The 25,961-nt window shown below is 42.5% G+C and overlaps 1 protein-coding gene across 3 annotated transcripts in view; it reads right to left on the bottom strand.

The window, feature by feature from the left end:
* Positions 1-25,961, bottom strand: part of unc5db (unc-5 netrin receptor Db) — a 208,455-nt gene that overhangs the window by 33,566 nt on the left and 148,928 nt on the right. For 2 of the 3 annotated variants that reach the window (XR_011102151.1, XM_068703346.1), the window contains exons 7-11: positions 23,616-23,780; positions 21,127-21,159; positions 18,478-18,663; positions 14,100-14,462; positions 7,980-8,064 (exon numbers count right to left, since the gene is read on the bottom strand). Coding sequence is in view for 2 of the 3 variants with exons in the window: in XM_068703346.1 (XP_068559447.1) it covers positions 7,980-8,064; positions 14,100-14,462; positions 18,478-18,663; positions 21,127-21,159; positions 23,616-23,780 (832 nt within the window). In the remaining variant the exon portion in view is untranslated. The remainder of the gene's footprint in view (positions 1-7,979; positions 8,065-14,099; positions 14,463-18,477; positions 18,664-21,126; positions 21,160-23,615; positions 23,781-25,961) is intronic. The other variant, XM_068703347.1, reaches the window with a different exon arrangement.

Below are 25,961 nucleotides of genomic sequence, written 5' to 3'. Positions count from 1 at the left end.
TGACTGAGGCTCAGCGGTGGAGCGGGTCGTCTTCCAGTCAGAGGATCAGCAGTTCGATGTGTCCTTGGGCAAGACACTTAAGCCCATAAATTTCTCCCTGCGGTTTATGAATGTCCTGATGCATGGTAGCCCCTGCCATCAGTGTATAAATGGGTGAATGACATGTTGTGTGTTAAAGCGCTTTGAGTGGTCGGAAGTCTAGAAAAGCGCTGTTCAAGTACAAGTACAACATGTAAGCATTTAATAAAAATACATCAACATTAATCATTGCAAATGTTGGACACAACTAGAATTACCAGAATTATCCTTCAGGACATTTCATATTGCATAAATGCCACTGTCCACATTCTAAGCGCCTAATAAAAGCATTTCCACATCTACTTCTTTCTCATTCTGTAACTCATTTCATTCTCTGGTGCTCATAGATTGCTCATTACTTTTGTGTGGAGAAAGACTGATGGAGTCACATCACGTCGCTGTCCACCTACTATACATCATGACATAAGTACCATGGTGGTTTCCCACTGAGCCACACTCAGCCATGCTACAAATGTATCCTCTCACTGTGCTGCTTCTGGATAAAATCATCGCTTTTAATGTGACCTCTTACAAAAAATAATTGTTCATGTTCTCCTACGAATGTCCAGCAAAACAAGCGACACTTGCGTGTGCCTGAGTAATCTCCTGCAGTGCAGAATCAGTCCATGCAAGAAAACTAAGGTTTAGGAAAAGATCGTAGTTTGGGTTAAAATAAGTACATTTCTGACATAAAATATGTACACTTGTTACGTATCATGTGTATGTGGCGTTAGAGAAGTATGTAAGTTACATGACAAAAGTAAAAAAAAGTAAAAGTTACGTTAATTAAAATAAGTCGACATGGACTGTTAGTTTTTTCTCTTTGTCGCTCTTAATGCTACGCTGACCTTCCTTGCTCACGAGTTATCATATTACTTTTTTTAGGTAAATATAAAAACAGCGAATGAGAACAGCCTGCTTTAAATGGCAAACGATACACCACAGACCTGATTGTCTACTTGCAATGCAACTCTTAATCGCTTCAGAAATGCTACTCTAACTTTATGTATTCCTTTTTACAGCCCAACTCCTTTTTTTCTTTTTCATAAAGAGACATGTTAATAAGTAACCATCTGAACTATATAGCGTATCTGAATGAAATGCTGCTTCATGGTAAATGCTCTTTCTGGCTGCTCCACTGCGACGACTCCAGACTCCTCAACATTTGACCCACCATCTCATCTCACCCTGACATCACAGTCGGTTTTTCTGTTATGTCAACAGCAAAAACCCTTCTCCGGACTGGTCCGGAGGGAGCACTCGATCCCTCAGCCAACAGCGCTGAGCCTGATCACACACTAAATGCAAAGTGCAGGCAAGGAGCAGATTACCTCCTCCTTAACCAGCCCGCAACTCAGGCCCGCGAGTCGGGCAGCAACCTTAAAGAAGCGTCTGAAGCCGGCGGACTCTCTCAATTGCACTTGTCATCACGGCGAAGGGCTCTGCGCCGCAGCTTCTCGAGCCCCTCGACGAGCTGCATTATTTAAAGTGAGCAATGATTCACTCCCTCGGAGACCCGGGGAGCCGTGCCAAGTGGCAGGTTGGGCCAGCGGAGAGGAGGCGGCGGGCTTAATAAATGCACACATTAGCACGCTCCATTAACTTCGCCTTTATTTGCTTGTAGTCTCCCACCTGCTTGTCCCACTGTGCTTTTGTCCATTTTTAAGTTGACGCGGACACCTTATGTGGTGCACGGATACATTAATCAAACAGGCATCTAGAGGTGAGGCTCCCGTACATCGCTGCAAATATCTCGCAAAGGCATGCACTTTTAGTTCTCCTGCTTCGATCACTCACAACATCTATCTGTCTCCTTTCAACCGCAAGGCATTCATCACAACAACGTCAGTAATCAAGGACTGACAAAGCTACTTGACTTAAAGAACAACACTGTAAAACCTTAACGACAGCTTAAGCTAATCACCGATCTGTTTAAAAAAAGCATCACAGTGCTCTGTGCCTTGATTTATAATGACTATTGGACCAACTTTGACACCACTTCATCTGTAATCTCAGACCGTGGCCCTCTGTAGCCCCACTTGACTGGGCATATGAGTTAACACGGTTAATCACTTGAAACAAGTCATCATGTCACTTATCATTGAGAGGGCTATTCTAAAACTACAAATACCTTCTGAAGCAACAGTGCCAGTGACAGAAACAGCCTTTTGTTACTAAACACATTGCTTCTTACATCATGAAAACAACCATGAAATATAATGTTTGGGCCACATTTACTACCACCACTATTGCTATTAATATTGATCACACCAATATGCCATTTTTTTCCATGAACACTACATTATGGCGAATTTCAGTGTCTTGAGCTCTAAAGGTGCAATGTGTAAGATATGGCCAGAATTTGAATCTAAAACATGATGAAATGAACTCCAACTTCAAGCGGACGTGAAGAGGTCACAGTGTCAACGTCTATGTTTTGTGTTGCAGAGATATCTACTTAGATGAGCGTGCTAACCAGCTAACACCGGCCCGTCCCGTCTTGTAGCACCACTTGTACCTTGATCGGCGATAGTGAGTCGCTGTAGCGTCCAGCCTGTCCTCAGTCCAACATGGGAGGACAAAGTAGTAGAGCTGCACCGAGGGCTCGTCAATCCATAAACTAGAATTGTATTTGTTTAGCCCAATATCACAAATAACAAATTTGCCTCAGGGGGCTTTACAATCTATACAACATACAACATCCTCTGTCCCAGGACCCTCACAGCGGATGAGGAAAAAGTGGAGGGATCCCTCTCACAGGATGGGCAGACGTGCAACAGATGCACAGAATAATCAACATAATAAAACTACAACATAGTCCATCCACATGATAGAAATGATACATAAAAGGACAGCAGTAATAGCAGTAGTAGCACCAATAATAGCAGAATCATAATGGTAAAATTATAACTGCTAATAATAACAGCCCTTGTGTATTATTACTACAATTATAAATAAAGTAGTAATAATAATAAGCAACTTGCAGTCTCCAGCGCAAAGAGTTTCAGCAGTTTGGTCAAAGGTGAAGTGAAGAGGTGAAGCTGCCCTTATTTGTTTGGAACAGGTGTCCAGATGTTACAGGTCGAAACCTTTAACAGCTGTTTCAGAGGCTCGTCCATCCATGTGTACTCTCCACTCAGCTTGTCAGTACGACGTATCAGGCTCATAGTTATTGGTTATGAGTCCTTCAAAGGAACCTGAATGCCGAGCAGTCAATTGTTCACTCTCCAAAGTCTGATGTTCTTGTTTTGATGAAGTCAATAAAGGACTCGTGTGTGTGTGTGTGTGTGTGTGTGTGTGTGTGTGTGTGTGTGTGTGTGTGTGGATGTTAGCTGAGTCATGGGTCTTTTTCAACAGCAAATGGAAAAGATGATGGCCATACTGAAAATCAATGTCCACTTTAATCCCCATCCCTTTAAAACAAACTTTATATTTTCAAAGTTTGTATTGCACTGAAAATAAAGCTATAAAATCCTTTAAACACGTCATTAATACAGGTCTTACTTTGAAGACGTGGTTGATTTATTGGTAGGGCCTTAGGGATTGCAATGCCAATCGATGTTGGGCAGTCTGCCCTTCTATTTACACTTTATTTAACACAAGATATCTCAACAACTTTTCAAGATTTCTATGAAATTTGCTGCTTATATTCATGGTTCTCAGAGGATGATGTCATGAGCCTTCGGTTTTTCCTCCAACACCACTATTGTTGGCAAAAGAACATATCAAAATCTAATAAGCAAATTCATTCTTCTTCTCAATTCTGGATGTTCTGTGAGCTGTTCTCTAGCATCCCTATTGGAATCTAATTAGCCACGAGAAACATCTACATTCATGTGTTTTCTGCTTCTTGTGTGGATCAGTCAGAGATGTTTGTTGTTGAATGGTTGATATATATGACTTTAAGAGAATCATCTATAAATACCAAATTCCATCATACAGATGGATCTCAGTTTGAACTTTCGACAGCTATTATTTTCAAAAGTTTAATGTCACCTTGGTGAGGACGGAGAGTTGAGTGCTCTGGACCGAAGCCACGAGCGACGTGTCCATGCGTGTGGATCTGTGGACCGTGAGAGCTGGTCGCTTCAAGCTGGAGCTGCTCCGGCTCTCCATCCAGAACAAAAAAACAGATCAGCCACTCTGCTGAGCTGAGAGTCTGACTAGAGGGACGGACATCCAAGCAGGACGCCGTGTCACACCCATACGTGCTGGTGCACTTCTACCGACAACCACGTACACTAGATTATCGTTTTAACTCTCAAACTCTAGAGGACAGATTCTGCAAAGCGCTTTGTGTGTTCTGAGTTTTTCTTTGTCTGTTTTGTACAATAAAACTGAACCGGGAACGTCTGGACCACAACAAACAACAAGCAGCACTATGGTCACCTCTTACATAAAGCACACATATGGAAACTAGTTCATCATTAAAAGCTCTTTCCCGACCAGGACCAAGCTGTTTCTGCCTCAATAGATTGAGGGATTTATCTCGCAATACAAAAGCGCCCCATAAAACCTCGGAGGCAGAAGGGAATATGTCTGACCTAAGCAAAACTGTGCCTTCAAAAGATTTAGATGATCCTTTGAAAAGCTCCAAGAAAAACATCTTTAAAAAAAAAGGAAGCTTTAATGGAACTCTGTCAGGGTGTGGAGGAGCAGGTTGGACAAGGTTTGGAGGCTTGGACGCTGCAGAGGTTTTCTCGCCGTGTCCTCCGGCCTCCCAGGATGCAGACAGTGATTGACAGCTGGCTGAGATGACAAGCACAACAGCCCACAGGGAGAAATATAGGTGTCTAAAGTAAACATCCCCCAGCTCACACCGAGCGACGGCAAAAAAAGAAAGAAAAGCACTTGAAAAGCTCATCTGTGGTCAGAACCACATACTGTCAGGTTGAAGCCTGAAATATTTTGAAGTGTTTCAAAGGTGGATAAACCAGCGGGAGGAAACCCGACGCTCTGTGCTGGCAGGTGAGAATGTATAACAGCAGATGAAGGCAGCTCGGGATCCTTTTGTAAAGATTTATAGAGGCATCATGGATTACACACGCGCTATACATTTCAACAACGCTGCCCCGTAGAGGATTTGCTGCTAAAAGCTAGTGATTCATGGGTTCTATATAACATATTGTAACCCCAGAGAACAAAGTGAAGATGTTCAGCATTCTTTGAGACTGCCTTTAAAATTTGACAGGCATATAGCTCACTCGATCCGGCACCGTTTGCATCTTATTATTTCAGCGCACCGTCAAGGCAATCCCTAAACCCAATGTGTGTGCAGTTTGTGGGGTCTCCTTTGTCCGCGCGACTTTGTTCAAGCGGAGCGGTGTGAATAAACAGTGACGCTTCAGAGGAAACTGGAAAGCCCTTGTGGGAGCGTTCCCCCCCCCCCCCCCCCCCCCCCCCCGGAGAGACGCTCAGTCCATCCGAGGGTCGTTACCTAGCTGTGATCGGAATACATAATGCACGAGATGCAAAGATGAAAGGCCTCGAGAGACGTCTGCGCCTTCGATTCCGCCGCCGCCGTCCGTCGGCGCACCACTCTTCATTCATCACCGCACTCATCCTCGTTTAAAACGAGCTTCCCGGGTCGTGACTCTCTCCCAGAGTGCCTCGTTGTTGACACCGAGTGGAGTACATAACTACATATTGACTCTCCGCAGAGTAGTGGGGACAAAAAAAAAAGAGAGATTGGAGGTTTGACTTTGGATCCTACGAATCGGATGGTTAAATAAGGACTCATTACAACTTTCCACAACCCCCCCCAGGGGCGCACATCGTGAACTTGTGTTTCTCCCCAGCAGCTGGGACATCAAAGCCCAGACTACCACCTGTGAGGGGGCTTGTGGAGAAGAACACCAGTAGCATGACACCTGTAGAGGACTGGTCAGGACAGGAAGAGAGGCCGCGGTGCTCGCTGGGCCCATCTGTCACACAGCCTGACGGTGGGGAAGGCCACGAGGAGGGTCTCACGTCTACACTCTGTCTGTGTGACTGCACTACTGCCCACTAATACAGCTATTAGTACAGCTATTAGTCTATTTTACGCATGACTGCATTTAAAAACAGCCCATTGTTATGGTTCTTTACTAATATGTTAGTGGTACAACTACAACCACTGTCACTACTACTACTAATAATAACAACGACAACTATACAACAATAACACCATTATTAATACTAAAAATAATTATAATAATACTAATTATAATGGAGGCATGAGATATATTATCTTTTTCCTCTGACCCATGGAGTTCTGTTGTTGAGATGAGCCACACTGTCGCTCTGGGTGACATGTTCCTTCCTGCAGATTACGAGGCGGCCCCATCGGTCAAATCTCGGCAAAACTCTGACTTCCCGTGTTTCTACATGGAAAACACTATTTCCTAACAAGCATTGCACTTGATGGGTTTCTGTCATTTATAAGGGCAATTTTTGACTGGAACCCTAAAAAGCAGGAGCTTTTAGCTCAGTCTGCCACTGACTGAGTGAGTGGTTGGGATCACTTCAAATACATTTATTTTTTAAATTCACTTTTAAATGCTTCCCAAAAAAAAAGGAGATCTACCTTTTTGTAATTAATTTCTTGACAGTGGAATCAAATTGTTTACAATACATTTAATAAATCAGTATTTGTGGTCATATTCTTAGTATCAAACATTAGCTTAACAATGTAATGTCATATGCTATTTCAGTATAGGAACAAACATTACTGGGACCAGTACAGGAATATTTAATACCACTACAATCCCTATAATTGCTTTACCCGCGGGAGTTTGATCGCGTGATCATTTGTGTTTAATCGAGCCACACGTCGGCTGGTTTATTACAGCTGTATGAATCCAAAATAAACTATTTTGCTGTGATTTTATTGCAATAAACGGATATAAGTGATGCCGAAATGACTACACAATGATGCTGATTTTTAAAAAGTGAATTGATGTTTTGTCAGGTCCATCTGTTGGATGACAAACTGAGAACCTTTTCTCAATGGAGCTCGGATCGATCGGTGCTATGCTTTGCTAACATTGTAGCTGCTCCATCAAAAATCATCATCATGAATACGGCAGCGTTGTTATTGTTTGTAGCATACGGTTTATACACATAAACCTTACTCTGTACATATGTGAGGTATCGTAGAGCTCTGGGTGCACACCTATGGCTACAATATTTCTTTCCTCAATTTCTGATTCCGCCTGGCACGATTTTGCAGCTACTCGCCTGCCTTTTGCATTGGTTTCGTAAGTAATCACGTCGAGCAAAAAATTCATTTTGCATTTGGTGTGAACGACAGTTTTTACTACAATTTAGTGCACTGACCAAACAGTACCTAGGACGGCACATGTGCACGTGATCAGGATGGCAGCACCTCCGCCTCATTTTGAGCCAGGAAAGACCCTGACACCATTCTGCAGCTGTTTATACTCACAACAGCATCAAATATGGATTAATCCGCCACTGAAAGTAGTCCTCAAAAAAAGCACTATTTCCATCCGTTGAGTAACGTTAGCTAGAATCTGCAGTGTCCAGCCGTTTTTGGGAAATGACCTTTCATCAAAAGGATATGCGAGTTGTTCGTAAAGTCTTCAATAGGAACCAATGAACTCAGAGTAAGCATTGAGAGAGCATTCAGATCTTTTGTTTGTGTGTGACAGCGTTAAACTTGAAACTTTATAACCTGCATCAGCAAGACAACAAAGTGTCGAGAGGCGAAGGTCCTATTGAGCGCCGACTGACGGAACGCTGCGGCCGTAATGAAAGGACCAAAGGATGGTAAATAATTAGAGGGAAACAGGACAGTGAGGACGGGGGACGGAGAGTCAGGCGAGATGGATGATTAGATAGCGGGAGACTGACAGACGGATAGATGCTCAAAATGATATTTGGGTAAACTCTGGTCTCACCTTGCCTCTCCCTGATTGATCACCATGTGCATCTCCCAGGACATATTTTCAGCCACGGCTCCGTGAGGCACCAGCAGGCTGACCCCTGGAAAAACACACAGAAATGTGTCAACAGCAACAACTCCAACAGCCTGACAGTGGAGGTGAAAATAAGGGCTCACAGCATGTCCTACATGCAGGGGTTATGACAATATTCATGAGAGCTTCTTTTTACTGGAATGTAAAATAATAAAGTGAACCAAACTCAATGTGAATTTTAGGCAATGGGATTTTAAAAATGAAACACTTATCTTAGTACATGCAAACACTAATCATCATAAATGTATCGCAGAGTGAAGGAGGATGTATTGATTAGTTTGCTGTAGCAGCAGGTGTAAGATCATTTGTATTGTGCACAGCCATTAGCATCGGGATTCTGAATTTCGATCTGAGCTTCTGGTCCAGACATTGACTGTCTGTTGTCCGTGAACAGCGCGCTCAAAAGCTAAAGTCTAAACTCCAGCTGTGATTTAATCTAAAGCCAGTTGTTGTGTCCTGTAGGAAAAAACACATAGAGTTCAGTATAATAACACACCAGCATTCAAAACGCCCAGATTTCAAAATGGATCCAATTAATTCCAATAGAATCGCTGCCATTGGTGGATTCAATCATGAAGGCAAAGTCAATAGCAAGCCTTCTTAACAGTGCTGACGTTTGAGCCAGAGAGAAAACGGAGGAAACGTATTTGCTGTGTTGCACTTTTAATGAGGAATGTTTAGAGGACAATTATGAGACTGGAGATGATGGAACAAATACACAGTTTTGAGTAAACTGTGTGAACTTTTAAAACTTTTTTCATTACGTATACTCTATTTTTTTTTTTTACAATTTTTACTTCTAATTATGTCAAGTTGTATTCTTGTTCAAATTAGCTTAAAGTTTTCTCTCTCTGTTTTAGTCAGATGTTGTCTACGTGTCTATTGTAAAGCACTTTCAATTACCCTTTCATACAAAACTAAATCTTATCTTATCATTGTCTCAGCACACTTTATTTTTTAGTTTGGGTACATTTTTTAATCATTGGAGTCAGAAATTAGGCTGAAATAAACTGTGTAGGAGGACATTTTCCCCTCTTTTGCTTTTTCCAGTAAGTGTCGGTGTCTCGAGATATAGAAAGCCATCTTGCATGTATTCATGATGACACAGGAATCAGATAGATCATTAATTAACTGTATATCCCCAATGGTTTCCTAGTTGTAAAATATAAATATATCTGCATGATGTGTTGTCTAATTATGACATCGCACAGGCTCCTATTGGTTCTTAGCACATACTGTTGGTAGCAGGTTTAAAGAGAGTGTTTATGAACCGGCTGAATTTGGTTTGGCTCACTGCAGGGAAGTTTTTCCCACAGACTGACCTCATATACTATAGAGTGCGGCAGGAATGAGTCCTCAAACCGAGAAATGAGTCAGCATGTTTGCACTTCAGGTTCCCTCATCTCAAAATCAATGAATGGTTTTTTTTGGTTAGATGCCTGAAATAAGGTCCTAAAATACAATAAAGTTTGGTTCCACAATAGGAAAATACATCAGTAAGGTGAGTTTCTAACATGTGGCTAAAAGGTCTCATATACGTTTGTTTGCCACAGAGCTTATTTTCCCCAATAATCCCAAAAGCCAATGGAGAGATCCCATTTCAGAGTTTAGCGACATATTAGTCACAGCAATTATTTTCACTGAAATTATGGTACTTCTGGGACTTGAATCTATGAGACAAAAACTGAAACAGACAGAGAGCTAAACCCAGTCATCCATTCAAGGTTCACCTCACCAGCCTGAATAGGCATAAAGAGGCACATGAATCAATATTTGAATATTTGAATTGTAAAAACTTTTGTCTGAATTAGACACTGTCCAGAAGAAATCTCTCCATTCCTTCTGAATCGCTACACTTTTGATTATGCAACACCTTTCAAGCAAGGAGAGAGCTTTCTGCGGCGCAGCACTGCCCTGCCACTGATGCCTGACACTATTCATCTACCTCTGTGTGACTGGAGAGGAGATGAGAGCATGTAAAAGCCCCGCTTTACAAAATAAAACGGTTCAGAGAAGAAGAGTGGGAGATGACAGATAAAGATGTTTTTTGTTTTTTTTGCAGCTCTATGTAAAAATAATAGTTTGTAAGACCTCATTCATCTCTTGAATGTGCTTTTCAAGCAGTTTGTTTTCATCAAATAACAATTCTGTGTTTGGTGCTGGTGGAGGCTGAGATGAGAGAACTGACAGATGTGAAGCTTGTCAGATACAGCTGGATTCCTTGTGCTGTGTTAAAAGTCTTGCACTATTTAACCCTCTGAGTGCGGCGGGATTGCCGGCGATCCCGGCCAACACCACTGTCGTTAAGAGGCTAAACGAGCCGAGTATTAATCAAGAGTGACGATACTGGCATCATATGTAACTTCATACTTCAAAAGTAAGGTAAAAGAAGACAACGTTGACAATTCTCACTGGACAGCGGTCTTCTGGGTGAAGGTCTGAATGGCTTTAACTTGGAGTTGGTTGAAGCGCCGGTGCATCTCATGCAGACACTAAAGGGTCCCTCATTATCAGACATGAGGGCCGTGACAAAACGTCGAGTCGGGGGTCAGAACGGGTTGCTCTACGGCACTACTAGTGGTCAAACTAATGACTACTTGTGACCCCTTAGGTTTTATGTAGTATTTAAAGTGTATGTAGTATGAGAGACTTTCCCTTCTCAGAAGCTTAATTTGAATCATTTTTTTGTGATGGGAATGTACAAAACTCCAATATTTTAAAACAAAACTAACCGTCCCATTAATTATCTCAGGACCCCTTCACTTTATTTTGAAACCTTTTCAAAAGTTCCAAAAACTGACAAACATGCTAACGCTAGCTGTTTGACCAATATCCCTGGTGATATTGGAATCACTCATTCACAACGTTAAAGCTAACATAAACATAAGGAGTTCATTTTCCAGCATCACTGCTGAGTTGTTGACTTGTAACACATCTGAAATGTACGTGTTGTGAAAGTGACGAAGATATTTTCTTCATGTACTTTTATTTTGTTCTCTGTGTTTTCTTCATCTGTTCTCACCCAGGGACTATTTCTTTTGTAGAATAGTAGTTAAAATGTTTAAAGTGTGGTCTGTTTCCAGAGAAAGATGTTGCTGCTGAATTCTTTTAATGACGTTTTTTTAATTGAATCCATTAAATATTTACATCTCCATTGTCTTGGGATGGAGTCAGATATCTCAAAACCTATTGAAGTAAAACAATCTCCACTAGGTGAGTGAGGAAATATGCGTTTCTGTAGTTTGTGTAAATCCACTCTCATGAACTTCACAGATATAAGGAATGTTGCTACTTAGGTTCCGTATCACTAAGGTGACTCCAGTAATCTGCAGTGAAGTGCTGCAGATGGCTATTCATTGTAATGAATAGCGGTTCCTCCAGAGCAGGCAGCGTGAGCGCCGCACTTGACAGCACTGACTCATCCACTCAGACCCCTCAGCCGGAAAAGACGGCCGCAGGAGGCTGATTTCGGCTCACCTCGGCTACTTACACGAGGGCCGCAGAAGAGTGCAGCGGTTCGCGCAGACCGTTGACCCTGCCGACAACTGCGGCGGTCGGTGAAAACTCCTCCGTTTGTGTTGGCGAGACTCTATGACAGCGCGACCCCGTTTACCTTTGCCTGAGAGAGCTTTGGAGTGTGTGGAGGAATAACAAACAGCTACCTGCCCTGGCAACAGCACTGATGGATCTTAGCAACAGCTTGCAATGTATAAGGTTTGAGGAGATGTATTAATAGTAAGAAAGAACATTCTTAGTGAAGCACAAACTTTTGACGAGCTGAGTTACACTAACATTACTTGTGTACTTATTTTTCTTTTGTGATTTTCTCACCTAAGACCACGTTCAACTTCTTTTCAGTTTAGCATCTGCTGAAGGCAGAGCAGCTTACAGGTGTGGTGCTTAAATCCCTGAACACAGAATACACAGTGACACGGGTCAACTATCTCATTTTTGTTTGCTCATTTTCTTCTTCTGCTACTTTGTTTGTAAAAAGAAAAAAGGATTCACGGTCAAAGAGCTGGATTGTTTTCTCGTTGAAAGAGGTATTTCTGATGTGTTTTCAGTGGGGTTGTATGAGGTACTCATCAATAGTCAGTTTTTGACCTACAGCAGATGGCGTTCAGCACGCCCCCCCCAGTTTGAAGAAGCCAACAGGAGCACCGCCACGAGCGTAAAGTAATGCACTGTAGTGGACGGAAACGACAGCAGAACACATTTCAGCCACCTAAAGAAACCTACTTCATTTTAAGTGTCCGCCTTATTTTGAATAAAAGTATTGTTGTATCATTATCTTATTTCTGCCTTTGTCAAAGGGGTCTTGTGGTTTTGAAGATAACGGCTCCAGTTCCCCGTCAGATAGGACTGTCTGGTGGCAAGTGAAGCAGAGAAAATAATATTGAATCTTTTAAGTGGCTGAGGCACCTGTACTCCTGCGTGCTTCATTAAAATCGAGGCGTGCCGACCGCCATCTACTGTAGGTAGCTGATCACGGATAAGCATTTGTACAACCCCACTTCAGAACATTGGAACTATCCCTTTAAATATAACTTCGACACACGATGTGACCCTTTTTCTAGAAAACCTTCCTCTTGGGTGAAACCGTAAGCTCTTCTGGCTCACTGTCAAAGTACTGCTTTGCTGATAACAAAGTGATGAACCAGGCTGGATTTCACCAGGTCTGTTACGTGTCACTTCCCCAGTATTTTGTATTACCAACCTGAAGAACATTTGGTGGATTCTGAAGGCCGATTCTGATATTATTTGGACGAAACATCTTTAAACTTTATTGTTTTTTCTAGATAGAAAATACAAAGGGTTTTAGTATTCTTGCTTGCAGAATCATATGCTGTGTGTGGAGAGAGTTTGTTCACGGGGTCAAGTAAAAGTTTTCCTCAAAACTTCTGTTTTTCATCATCCGGGGTTGCCAGGCAACCAGTGTATGACTTCAGGAAGTCACTGCTCACAGTTAAGAATCAGGCAAATTAAACAAACAAGATTGACTATGCTAATTAGTGAGAGATGTTGTTTGGTGGATTTTCTTGGACAGAGCCAGGCAAACTGTTTCCCTGTTTCTAGTCTTTATGCTAAGCTAAGCTAAGCTAAGCTAGACTTTAGGGTATATTTAGTGTTGAGACATTGAGAGTGGCGTCGGTCTTCTCATCTAGCAAGAAAGCAAATACGCATATTTCCTGGTTGGTTGTTCTCTGGAACTACAGGCTCAGGAAAAGGCTAGAGCAGATGGTATAGCCAGAGAAATAATTAGGAAACCCCAGACCAGGCTGCGTGACTGATACTGTCAGAAGACGGAACGAAGCCATGGACATCCAGACAGACAGTTCTCATCTTGTATTCCCTCAGTCTGCAGATCCTGAACTCCAGGAAGAACCATACGGGGCCTTTTGGCAACCAAAAAGTACAGGACTTTAAAATAAAAAACTGCTTTTTCATGTCACGTTCATGTAGTAGTATCCTTCTTATTTTATAGATGTAATAATAAATAAATCATGTTTTTGTTTTATTCTCTGATTATCTCCTGTGTATATGTGTTTAGTACTCTTGGTGCTGTTCTATTCTGATTTGGATCAGTTTTTAGACAGTGCACCACCTTCTAGAGCTGAGAAAAGTTCACTGCACCACTTTTTTCTTGTGTTTGTGTGTGTGTGTGTGTGTGTGTGTGTGTGTGTGTGTGTGTGTGCGCGTGTGTGCGTGCGTGCTGACAAAACACAACAAAGACGACCTGCACTGTCTTGATGTGCACACAAGCGGATGGTTTAACAGCGAGCACCAGGGACGTGGAGAACAACATGGTGGGGACACGTTAGATGTTTGTTGTGCCGCAAAGCATTCTGGGAAGGCTGCGCCTCATGCTAAACAGCGCCGGTTCACGACGGCTTCCATAACGAGCAGCAGCTGCTGCCGCCTCTCATTATGGAAACTCAGAACACGCTGTGTGAGCTTCCTTTTTCACTATCAATGCGACAAAAGACAGCAGTAGAGCCTGTAACGAACGCTGCACTTTCATCCACTTCCTGCGAAGCTCACCGGCGTTTGGCACCACCAGGCGTCCCCCGGGGTGGCCGAACACGCCGTTGGTCCTCGGCTGCTCTCTGCCGGTGCTGAAGGACCCGTTGAGGGTGAGCAGGCCCTTCTTGCGTCTGTCTGTGGTGCTGCTGTAGTCCCGGCTCAGGTCCCGCGGGAAGGTCTCGGCGGGGCCTTTGGCGTGGAACTCGGCCCGCTCGGCTACACCGAGTGAAACCATAAAGGAGCTCTGGACTTTGACTTTGATGTCTGGCAGGGGGTCGAAAAGCTCTTTGTCCGTGCTGTCCTGGAAGCAGAGGGGTGTGCTGTACGTCCGTCCCACTGTCAAGTCGGGCTGCATGGAGGAGTTGAGCAGCAGAGGGTTGCCTATAGAGATGGAGAGACAGCACAGCCACACCGTCACCTGATAGCCCTGCTGGCGTGGGACTTGCATTATGAAGGGACCTGGTTTACCTAATGAATCAAAGCCTGGCCTCTCTTTTGTTTCCTGAACAGTAATCACACATGATAATGGAATTCACTGGTGTCCCAGATCGAATTAATAAGGTCAAGAGTGTAGGCTTTTTATTTAATAAAGTAAAAGTTGACATTTTAAAAGAAAAATGTGCCAAGAATTCTTTCATTTTTCATGACAAGAGACACTTAAAAAAAAAAGAAAAGGTACCGCTCAGTCTGCATGGATTAGATATTATCAGGGGATTTCTGTTTGCAGCACAATACAGTAGATTACTACTTTACAAAAAGCAGACATAGCAGATTCAAATGAATTCCAAATTCCCGGACATAGTCAGGCAACATTAATCCAGTTCAAACCAGGATCAAGAGCCACATCTTTGGAAAATGTCCTGCAGCTGACCGGTGAAGCTCCAGGACCAATTAAAATGGCGTGTCCGTGGCAGGCGACCGTGCGCATCAGAGGTAGGGCTAGGGAGCACAACCTGGACAGAAGGTCCAGGGCTCGGAGCCACGGTCAGAGCGTTAGATTTAATTACCAGGCTCACACGCAGCTTGATCTCCATAACCCATCTGCCGGAGTCAGCTCCTCTGGACCCCGAGACCCTGAGTCGTCCTCCTGAAGGACAGGAGGGAGGGCCAGGAGGGGGTGTAGGTGACTGCTCTGTAAATGAGAGTAGTCCTTCAGCTCGCAGCGTGGACCAACAGCCTGAGGGGGGGGGGTTCTTCATCTGTGACCATTAAACGTGACGACGCTGCCAAACGGAGCGCGCCGCATCATTCTGGCAGACTTGGGCGCACGGCGGACCCCGGACGAGCCGTGCCAAGATAACGGCGAAGTCACCGAGTCCTTGCTGCCCAGCTGTTGCCTGGCGAGGGGTGCAAGGCGGGAGGCTAATGTTGTTTTATTTTTAGGGAAATCATTAATTACCAAAGGCGTGATTTGTGACGAGCATTGGGGGGGGGGAGGGGGGGGGGTCTTTTGGCTTGCGCTCAAAACTCAACTATTGTTTTTTTTGTCTTCCCAACAGAATTCCTGACAAATCGAAATATGTCAGAAATGTATTCATTTAAATCTGACATACTATATAATATACTATACTATGTATACCATACTATGTCTTTTTTATGACATACTTTAACTTTATGACATACTATGTTTTGTCTTCCGACATACAATATGATGACTTTTTTATATCATATTTAAATTGCATTTTTACCTTATTTCATTCATTTTTTCCACATACTATATACTATGACTGTTTATTACTTTTTATGGTATATTATATTCAAACATTTTGACATTTTTATGTAGTTTGATCTTTTATGACATTATTTGTGAAATACTATACAATGACCTTTCTTTTCAACTGTGCTGTCTCTCTTATTCAGGTTCAATTACCTTCAGCTAATGACAGCTAATCATTATCGATTCATCTGTTGATTATTTCCCTTGATTAATCAATTCATCATTAAGTGTCGTTCACTATTCACTACAATGTGCACATATCTTGAAGAAAAGTGCCAAACTGTCATTCTTAATTCCTAAACCGCCGTGTTCACATCTGTACTCAATGCTTATCACTTTGTGTACAGACCACTGAATCAATACAAGCATGTCTCCTTATTTCATTGCAGCACTGTGATCCATTTCAGATGAATGGCAGTAGTAGTACGTCTAAAAAGAAATGCAATTTATTTCCTTTTGATTACTGAGAGAATCTTAAAATGTACAGTAGTGTATGTTTCAGTGGTATAAAATGTGGTTTAGCGAGGAACTACATATATTTTCTAAATGGATACATGGTATTCCTGTGACGGTCCAAAAATATTAGTGAATGTGAACGACTTCATAGACAATGAATTAGGGGTTTCACAACCGACAAGAGTGACCTAGAATATAGCTCATTTTGGTATAAAAAGAAATTCATTGTCCATGGAGCGGCTCCAGACTTTTATACTTGATGACATCATAAGGTTGAGACTCTGGTTTCTGGCTTTGAGAGGGAAAGAGTAGCTCATGTTCACAAATATTGATTGAACTTTCCTAGGCCATGCAAACAATATATTGAAATTCTTAATTCAAGTGGTGTTGCCCTTTCATATTTTATGCCTTGAAGCAATACTGCACTGTAAGATATTAAAAATGTTTTTTTCCTCAACATATCATGTCTGATGTCTTTCGTGTTGGTGAGTTTTACAAATTGAAAGTGATATCCAACACAGAGAAGAATGTGAATGTTTTGTGAATTTCTGTACCTTTTACTTTACAAATGCTTTCAATGAATAATCGATTATCTAAATGTCTGTCTAATAGCAATGACACATTAATACTGTATGCCGAAATGAATCCTACATACTCAATCTGAATTTATTAGTAGATTCGGTGATCACTGATGTACTCCATGATTGCACCTTATGATCAGATATAATACGGAATAACAGTCTCAGAGAATCGCTGCTCAGATTGTGCTCCATCATTTTCTGTTACAATATGCATTTTATGTTTCCAAACAGTCCAACAGTGACAGCGAACCTCCAGCGCAGTGCGACTCTGCGGACATCCCAGCTCTCGATCAGAGCTGCAGCCCGGTGGACATTACCCTTCCGTGGCTGACATTCGATCACTGCTGAATTTTCTCCCCTCCTCCGGTCGAGTGGAGAATGATCTGATTATCGCTTGAGTGTGCATCTTTAAGAACGGCGTGGAGAAAATGGAATGGCAGCGGTGAGATGAGAGAAGTTAATGAAATGTACCTCAGGTTGAATACCTTGAGGGATAGGTTTGGAATTGGGCCTCTGATTAAAAATCACTCAGAAGGAGAAGTAATGCAGAGAGACCGGGTCAGGTCCGAAGACTCATTCGGCAGTCTGCCTTACAGCCGAGAGCCATCCGAAAGCATTTACTAACTCCTTTTAGTATTTCTGGTATTTATTTTCCTTGTGATTATTAGGCATTAAAAAGATACTGATTTGTAATTAAACACACACATTTAGAGCCCCCCAGAGGAAGTGTCTGCTTTCCTGCTATGTTTATGAAAAGGACGGCTGAATGTTAACAATGCAATCACTGCAGAAGTAGGCTAATATAAAACGCCTCAACAACTTCTTCCAGAGCAAAGTGGGGCTGAGGAAGTGTTCCACATTTCACGGGGAGCCACGGAGAGGAAAATGGAAAGGAGTGATTGTGGCCGGTGGAGGGCACAGCAGGTAGGCTGGCCTATTTAAATAGGATTGATGACCTGCTGAATGTAGACCCGGCGCCTACCACCTCCCAAGCCCCCCCCACACACACATTTCTTCCTCACACCCTTACGATTCGTGTGACGATGGGGCTGGGGTTCGTCCGACTCTCGGGGCCTTGGGGGAGGGGGGGTCCGAAGGCACAGTGTGGGCCCCCCGGCGGGGCTCGTCACCGAGGCGAAGACGCATCGCCTGTCGTCACGATGGCCATCACTTGAGCTAACCCAGAAATGTCAGTGACAGTAATGCGAATGCCTAAAAGTCTGCCGGGACAGCCCCAGTCATATTCACCAACAGAAGTTATTGCTATGCGCCACAAATTTAATTGATGTTCACCGTCACATTTATCCATCAGTGGTTTAGGCCAGTGTAATCTGACGGAGGAGACTGGTCGCCTGACAGTCAAATGCGTGGTCCGCGGCAAGGGGGTGGAGCGTCGGAGATTGATTATCGCCTGTTTCACAACCACAGAGAAGCAGGTCTGTCAAAATAGAAGGACAGGTCCTTTCACTGGTTGAGGAAGTATTAATCCTAAGTAGATAGGGAGGCTGCACGCCATGCCGCCAGATCCAAGCAAACGGCGTCAATCAGCGGCGTGGCCCTGTCGCAGAGGGCATTGATGACGTGGCCTTTTTGGCCTTGTGGTCGCCGACGTGGAGTTGATGCCCCCCCCCCCCTCTCTTACCTTGTCTGGTGGTCTTGAAGTTGAAAGACTGGAAACCCCCGGTGAGCGCGGAGGAGTCGATGACATCCACGCCGTACTCGCTGTGGTTCTTCCTGTACAGCATGACGGCCACCACGAGGATCGCCACGGCAATGATGCCGGCTCCCAGGCCCGAGTACAGGGCTACGTCATTGGAGCTGTCCATACCTAAAGCACACGAGGCCGATGAGAAAGGAGAGCGACCGTAAATTCTCGTTTAAAATGAGGTATTTAAATAATTAAAGGGGGGTAGTAACAGTTTACATGGTAAAAAATTTGTATAATGTCCATTTCCACAGCATCAATTCAATACAATTTGTACGTCATAGTAAACTCCAGTCATTTCTTCTTTGCCCTACTCCTGATAGAAGATTAAGAGGAACACAACAAAGTCTGTTGGGGAGTGCTGCTGTGCATATTAAAAAAAGGTTTTATGAAGTCTTTGGTGGCTCAAGAGATGGCTGAGCAAATTCTGATGAATTGCCTCCTGTCAGCGTCAGCTGTGGCTCAAGACTAACTCTGAAAATGAAAACTAATCTTTCGGGTGTGGAGTGAGCTCTGCGGACCTCTGTAGCCCACTCCTCACCTCGGCTTGACACTAGCGACTCAATGCTTCATTAGCCACCGCAAGGAAGAAGAGTGTGTGGAAAAGAAGACGATCTCTATGGTTCTGCTGAATCAATTTTGAACTGTCCATCGTGAGACTGACAGTGTCACAGGACTGCAATGCTTAATCGGTGGGGTTACTAGGTTTATGAGAAAACAATCACAAATTTAAGACAAAAAAAATAGTTAATTCTCAAGATTATGAAGATAGTTTTTTGTTTCTACTTTCCTGTAACTTCACCAATATTAGCATCATGTTCGTAAAAGGATATAGAAAGAACATGAAATGTGTATCTTTCAGGACCTTCGCCTCTCTGAGAGGCTGACAGTCAGAGATATCGTAAAGGATTTATCTGATAACCCATCTGCAAAATAACATAAGGATAGAGTACAATGCATACTGATGTTGGCATTATATTCATAAAACATGAACGTGAAAGAAAACACGTATATGTATCTTTCAGCACCATCCTCACCGTAATAACACTACTTTAGTGGCAACGGAATTCCGACGACGTTACCACTCCACTATTTTTCTGAGATTTTTTCTGGTAAATTTGCTACTTAAATCTCAGGAAATATCCAGAGATTGTTCTTCATGAATTAATTACTTTAATCTCAGAAGATATGAGTTTTTCTAGGTATATTGCCCCCTGTAATTATCAACGACTGATGTGACCCTTGACTCTTGCCACGGATGGAATTAGTGCTGTACAAATATACATCATACTGAATTTATCAAGGCAGCCGGTAAAGATGGAGGACGTTTGGAGTTTGAAAGCTGGGGAATTAGAAATAAAGGCATGGTTCTCTCTGCCACAGAAGTGAATAAAAGCCCACATCACTATTTGAGAATTCTCTGTATGTAAAAGTGTTCTTCTGAGATTTCTCCAGAAACAAGGTCTTTTCTTTTTTTTCTTCACTGTGATGAAGGCAGCATTGGCAATAAAGAGAAAAGGCTTTTTTGTTAAAGTGTTCCACATAAAAGAGCCTTGTCTTTGTTGTATTATTTAAGACCCAGTGAGGAGGAGATGTAGGAAAAACAGGGGAAGACAATACTGTTATTATGTAGACATTCAAGGTCAAACACAGACAGGAGTTACAAAGTGTTAGTCTGGCTTCGGGATGGAAATGAAACAAGAAGAATGGAAAGCGGTAAGAGGGAGCGAACCATCTGTCTCATCTCTCTATGCTACATTATGCACCAAAGATAGGCATAAACGAACATGTCCAGCCGTTACTCTAAACTGTTACACATCGCATTCAAGCTGCTAACATGGAGGGCTATTAGCATAACTGCCTTTAGACCCACCGGTCTATATCCAATAGCTACAATGGATATCTCACAGCGCAGGCGGTCAGAGACCGTGCGGTGCAGCCGGTGGTCACCAGTTGTCGCGAAGACGAATCAGAGGAAATTTTTTCGAGTTATTTACAAGTGTTCCTACCAGGGTGATCGCTAGCCACACACCAGCTTAACACCCTCCCCATTCAATCATCCGAGCTTTCCTTAAAGCCTGCTGTAGGCACGGCTTAAACAGTAATGTGGCCCGTTAATGAAAGCGCTCAAGCAGGCACCTGACAATCACTTAGCCGGGCCAACTCCAGCAAGTGATTGAAAGCCGCCACAGGAAGGTGAGGACAGCGCCGTAAATTGGTCCAATTAGCTCGTTTGCAGTGATTACAACCCATTAATCCTCCACAACGTAGCACATGTTCCCTTGTCACAACCAATATATCTCCCCGTTACAAAGTAAAAAGCAAAGCTGTGATGTCGCGCTTGTCATAGAAGCGGGCCGCTGACTAATGACATGAATGCGTAATGAGCACATCTTGCAGGGTTAAAGCAGGAGTTGCTCAGGTCGGGGGGGGGGGATTCCAAATGCTTCTGTTTCAGGAGTGTGCACTGAGAGGACTGTCACTCCTTTAAATTTAGAATATATCATCTTTTTCCCCCAGAATTCAGGGAATTACATATAAGTGGCAGTCGTCGAAGATGAAAGAAATCCACAGAGGAAGACTCACTTTGAGGTTTAACATCATGTAGCAGCTTTCGATCTGCAAAGACAGAGAGATAGAATGAGACAAAGAGGAGAGAAAGTGGTGATTAAAGTCCGAGCCTCTGTGAAGTGACTAACAAGTGTGGTCTCAGATCCGACACCCTGAGCAGTGAGGAGCTTTTCTGCTGACTATGCTCATTGACGATATATATATATATATATATATATATATATATATATATATATATATATATATATATATATATATATATATATATATATATATATATACACAGCATCCGATAATGGCCAGGCAGGCATCATTACTGTCTTCATATCACCATAGATAAAGGTGGTGAGGTTCAAACTGCTCACAGGCTCGGAAATATCTCTGAGTGGGCTAATGATCTCCTCACTTAAGTCCAAAACACATGAATCATTTCTTTAAGATGGATTCAAGTCCCACACTTTTCTACAGTACTTTCTTTCAATGTATATTATGAAAACCTAAATTAACATTATAATCATGTACACATTTTAGTAGGGATGAACAATTTCGAGAATTTTTTGTTTTTTCTGACCAGTATAAGGACTGTCATTGAAATTGTGGTTATTTTCTAGAACTTAAACTCCTTGTACATAGTAATAAAAAACATGTGCCTACCATAATAAATGAATAACAACAAGCATATAATTCAAATCCAACCCAGTCAACTGAAAAAAAATATTATATTGTACTTTTTTGCAAACCTTGCATGTCAACGTTTCTGAACTCAAAACAATCTAATTAATTAGCCTTGTATCACACGTGCAGAAGCGCACAATGCCACGCTGTGAAACGATTGGTTAGGTTTAAGCAACAAAACTACTTAAGGTTAGCAAAAAGATCATGCCTTGTGTGAAAATAATAATGTGCAAGTGTACGAACCAAACTAGCGTAAATCAATAACAACCACCCTCAGCTAACTTTCTTTACGTAACGTTATATAAAATAGTAACAATGTAACTAGTGTAAATCAATAACAAGCACCCTTAGCTAACTTTCTTACGTAACGTTACGTAACAAGCGTAATAAAATAACTAGTGTAAATAAATAACAACCACTCTCAGCTAACTTTCTTACATAACATTATATAAAATAGTAACAATGTAACTAGTTTAAGTACATAACAACTGCCCTCAGCTAACTTTCTTTACGTAACGTTACATATCAAGCGCAAAGTCGACGTTGACATTTGGTCTCACATGGGACAGGAACAATGGACTCCTGGGTAAAAGTCCTGTTTTTGTTTGTCCCATTGACCACAAACACTCCCACCCACCCTCAGTGGTCTTTTTCTCGTGTTATAAGTTATAACGGTCACTCAATATTCTACTTCACTTGCTTTGCGCGCCGCTTGTTGTACTTCTTCACGTCCTCTGGTGACGGTGACATTCAATGTATCAGTGATTTGCAGAAACGTACAATGACAACATTTGTTTTCCTAGCGAGTGTGCTGTTTAATCAGTTGAATTGATCCAAACAGTCAACTTGGGATATTCAACAGGTAACTGTGCTAGTCAAGCTAACACAACGTAACTTTGATTTTTGAAATTTGACAGTGGTATAAATAGTGTATTGGTCACAGCTGCATAGTTAACGGCTATGATGTTAAACTGCTTCTAGGTCAAGTCTTACAATGTTACGATGTCTGACTGACAACTCTCACTGTTAGCAGCGCTACATTTAAGCTGCTAAGCTAACGTTATGTTATGTTCACGCTACGACTACAAAGATACAAAACGGTAATTTTGTCTAATGCTAAAAAACACCAGTGAGCATTGATGAATTTTGCCGTTTCTATTCAGCTTTTATAATGTGATACTTGGAAATACACGTGCTAAACACAGCTACTGACAGGACAAGCTAGTTCACAGATTCAGAGCCTTTCGGTGATAATGGTGTAAATGATATGTTGCGTTAAAATTCTAAATGGGAGATTTGAACATTTCACCAGCTTTCTTTTATGCTCAACAGCTGCGTACATTTTTAGGGATTGGGAGCCCTGATTTGTGACATTAATATAAGCTACAAATAAAATTATCCTTCAAATCAGTATTGAAAATTGAAAATGAAAACATTCAGCTCGAGAGTGTAGCCATTATTCATACTAGTGTTGACACTACTGGGTGAAACATTCAGCATTGCATGTGCATGATCCAAACAGTGCAATGACATTTCATTCCAGACGTCAGGCGTCATTCAAGAGTGAATGTCTGCACTTCTTACCCTGTGACGGATTCACTATGACATCCAATATGTGAAGTGAGCAGCACACAGGAGAAAGAGCGCTGACATTATCATGCACTGGGCATCTGTGTCAATCCACAGTGGGATTTCTTTCCAACACACACCTCCTGTCCAAACATGCCTTGTGATGATTTGCCATGTTAGTGTATTATGTGATAGTGAGATGATAGGAAAATGATGAGAATGATGATGATGATGATGCCCAGCAGGGAGAAAGGCCTTACTCTGGGTACACAGTCCATCTGTGCAGTTCTCAGTGGCCTCACTGTTCCCTTCGCACATCTTGCCTCGGTGTCTGGGTGCCGGAGAGTTGCATTCCCTGCTCCGCAGCTTCTCGCACTGGCTGCTGCACACGGTCCATTCGCTCCACTCGTCCCAGCCTCCGTCAACTGCAGCGTGAGGATATGTGCAAATGTGCACAAGAAGATTAAACACAGCATGTTTCTGCACACACACACTAAAAAGAAAAGATATGAAGACATATTTGAGGAGGCATGCAAAAGGCAGCTAAGCTAAATAGAAGGCTAAAGTAAGACAAAAAAACATGACAATATCATTAACATTCATGAGATATTTTCTTTTGGCAGTTTTGCCCATTCAACAGATGACAGTGTAGAAATGGGGGAGTGAGTGATAGCAAAGGTCCCACGGCCAAAATCAAAGCCAGGACGTTGTGGTTATGGCATGCACTGTAACCAGGCACCAAGGCGCTACCAAACATAGATATCTTAGAAGAAAACCTTGCAGATTTTCAACTGGCTTCGTATATTATTATTAGTATGTGCAAATGAACGATGGTCGGCTTCCCTCTGTTTTGCCGTCGCCTGGAGCTCCCTGCCCATTTCAGGGTCACACTTCACATCAGGGTCCAACTTATAATCTTGCGGCATCCCATAACCAGCGCGAGCGGGAGAATTTCAAATGGATCACAGAACAGATTTAAAAAAAAAAATGGAGCATCATCTTATCTCCTGCTCCTTCCCGCTCCAATTTTGCTCTTGTGCCTTCAGCTCACGACATGAGTTGGGAGCCGAACCCAGAATGTCGTTAATGTTTGCGTTCTAAATCAACATTTAAATGCTGCCATATCTATTCATAGTTTTTACACCGGCCATTTCTGTGCAGATGCAGATCAAGATCAGGCTACACTGATATCATTAGTATTATTTTGTTGGAGAATTAGATTTCAGTGGTGGCTGCGTAGGATTGTTTCCGATTCGTGTGATCCAAACATTTCCAATAACCCCAGAGCGTTGTAAAGTCCAAAAGTCAAAATTGAATGAACCAATTACAAAATTAATAACATGTTTTTATCCAACTAAATATTCAGTGTTGATCCATATTTGTTGGTGTTTAGCCTAGTTTGCTCTGGAGCGTCTTGTTACAGCGCATACCAGGTTTGATGCCACACCTCTCTCCCACCGATTTCTACGTCATCTGTAAAATAAAGGCAAAATAGCCCCCCCCCCCAAAAAAAAAATAAATATAATAATAACCAAAAGAAAGTTTACTCTCCCCTTTTGCCACACACAAAAGCAGGCACGCACGGACAAATTCATATTTGGTTTTACAAAGAAAAAACAATTCTACTTCATATAATCCGATCAATCACTTTGATCACTTTATCCCGCCTGGACTACTGCAACTCTCTACTTGCCGGAGCCCCGGCGTCGGCCATCAGACCTCTGGAGCTTGTCCGAAAAGCCGCAGCTCGCCTGGTGTTCAATCGCCCCAAGTTCTCCCACACAACTTCCTTTCTCCGTTCTCTACACTGGCTACCTGTAAGAGCTCGCATCCAGTTTAAGACTCTGGTGCTAGCCTACAGGGCAGTGAAAGGAACAGCTCCTTCCTATCTCCAGGCCATGGTCAAGCCTTACACCCCCGCCCGACCACTTCGCTCTGCTGCCTCGGGGCGATTGGTTGCCCCGTCGCTCAGAGGTCCTGGCGGCCGATCGACTCGGTCACGGCTGTTTTCTGTCCTGGCCCCCCAGTGGTGGAATGAACTTCCCACTGACGTCAGGACAGCAGAGTCGCTGCCCGTCTTTCGGCGCAGGCTGAAAGCTCACCTCTTCAGGAAGTGCTACCCTGAGCCTTCCACTTAGCACTTATTGTATTCATACTAGCTTGTTGCACTTATTGTATTCGTATTACTTATAGCACTAACTGTTTTTCTTGTTTCTGCACTGTACTTTGGCTCTGAGTTATGCTCTGCTTCATGCTCTTAGATGCTTGTTTGGAAAAGGAAATGTACTTATGACTTCTGGTGATTAGTAGTTCTTTTGATTACCAATGTTGAATGCACTTATTGTAAGTCGCTTTGGATAAAAGCGTCTGCTAAATGACTGTAATGTAATGTAATGTAATGTATTCAGGATTGTGCTTGAGGATATTGTTTTTCTTCGGATGATGTCATAATAAAATAGGATGACAGATATTCTAATCTATATTCAGAAACCTCAATGGAAGCTTAGGATTTAGGCACATTTAGCAAAAATGTCAAACTATAACATTAAGATAAAGCTATTTATGTCCAAATTTCAAACAAAGAACAGATCGTATAATCCCTTGTG

This window comes from Cebidichthys violaceus, unplaced genomic scaffold (genome assembly GCF_023349555.1).
Source record: "Cebidichthys violaceus isolate CVI_PGR_0920_01 unplaced genomic scaffold, fCebVio1.0.p SCAF_9, whole genome shotgun sequence".
NCBI lineage: Eukaryota > Metazoa > Chordata > Actinopteri > Perciformes > Stichaeidae > Cebidichthys > Cebidichthys violaceus.
This window is presented reverse-complemented; position numbering and strand designations above follow the sequence as displayed.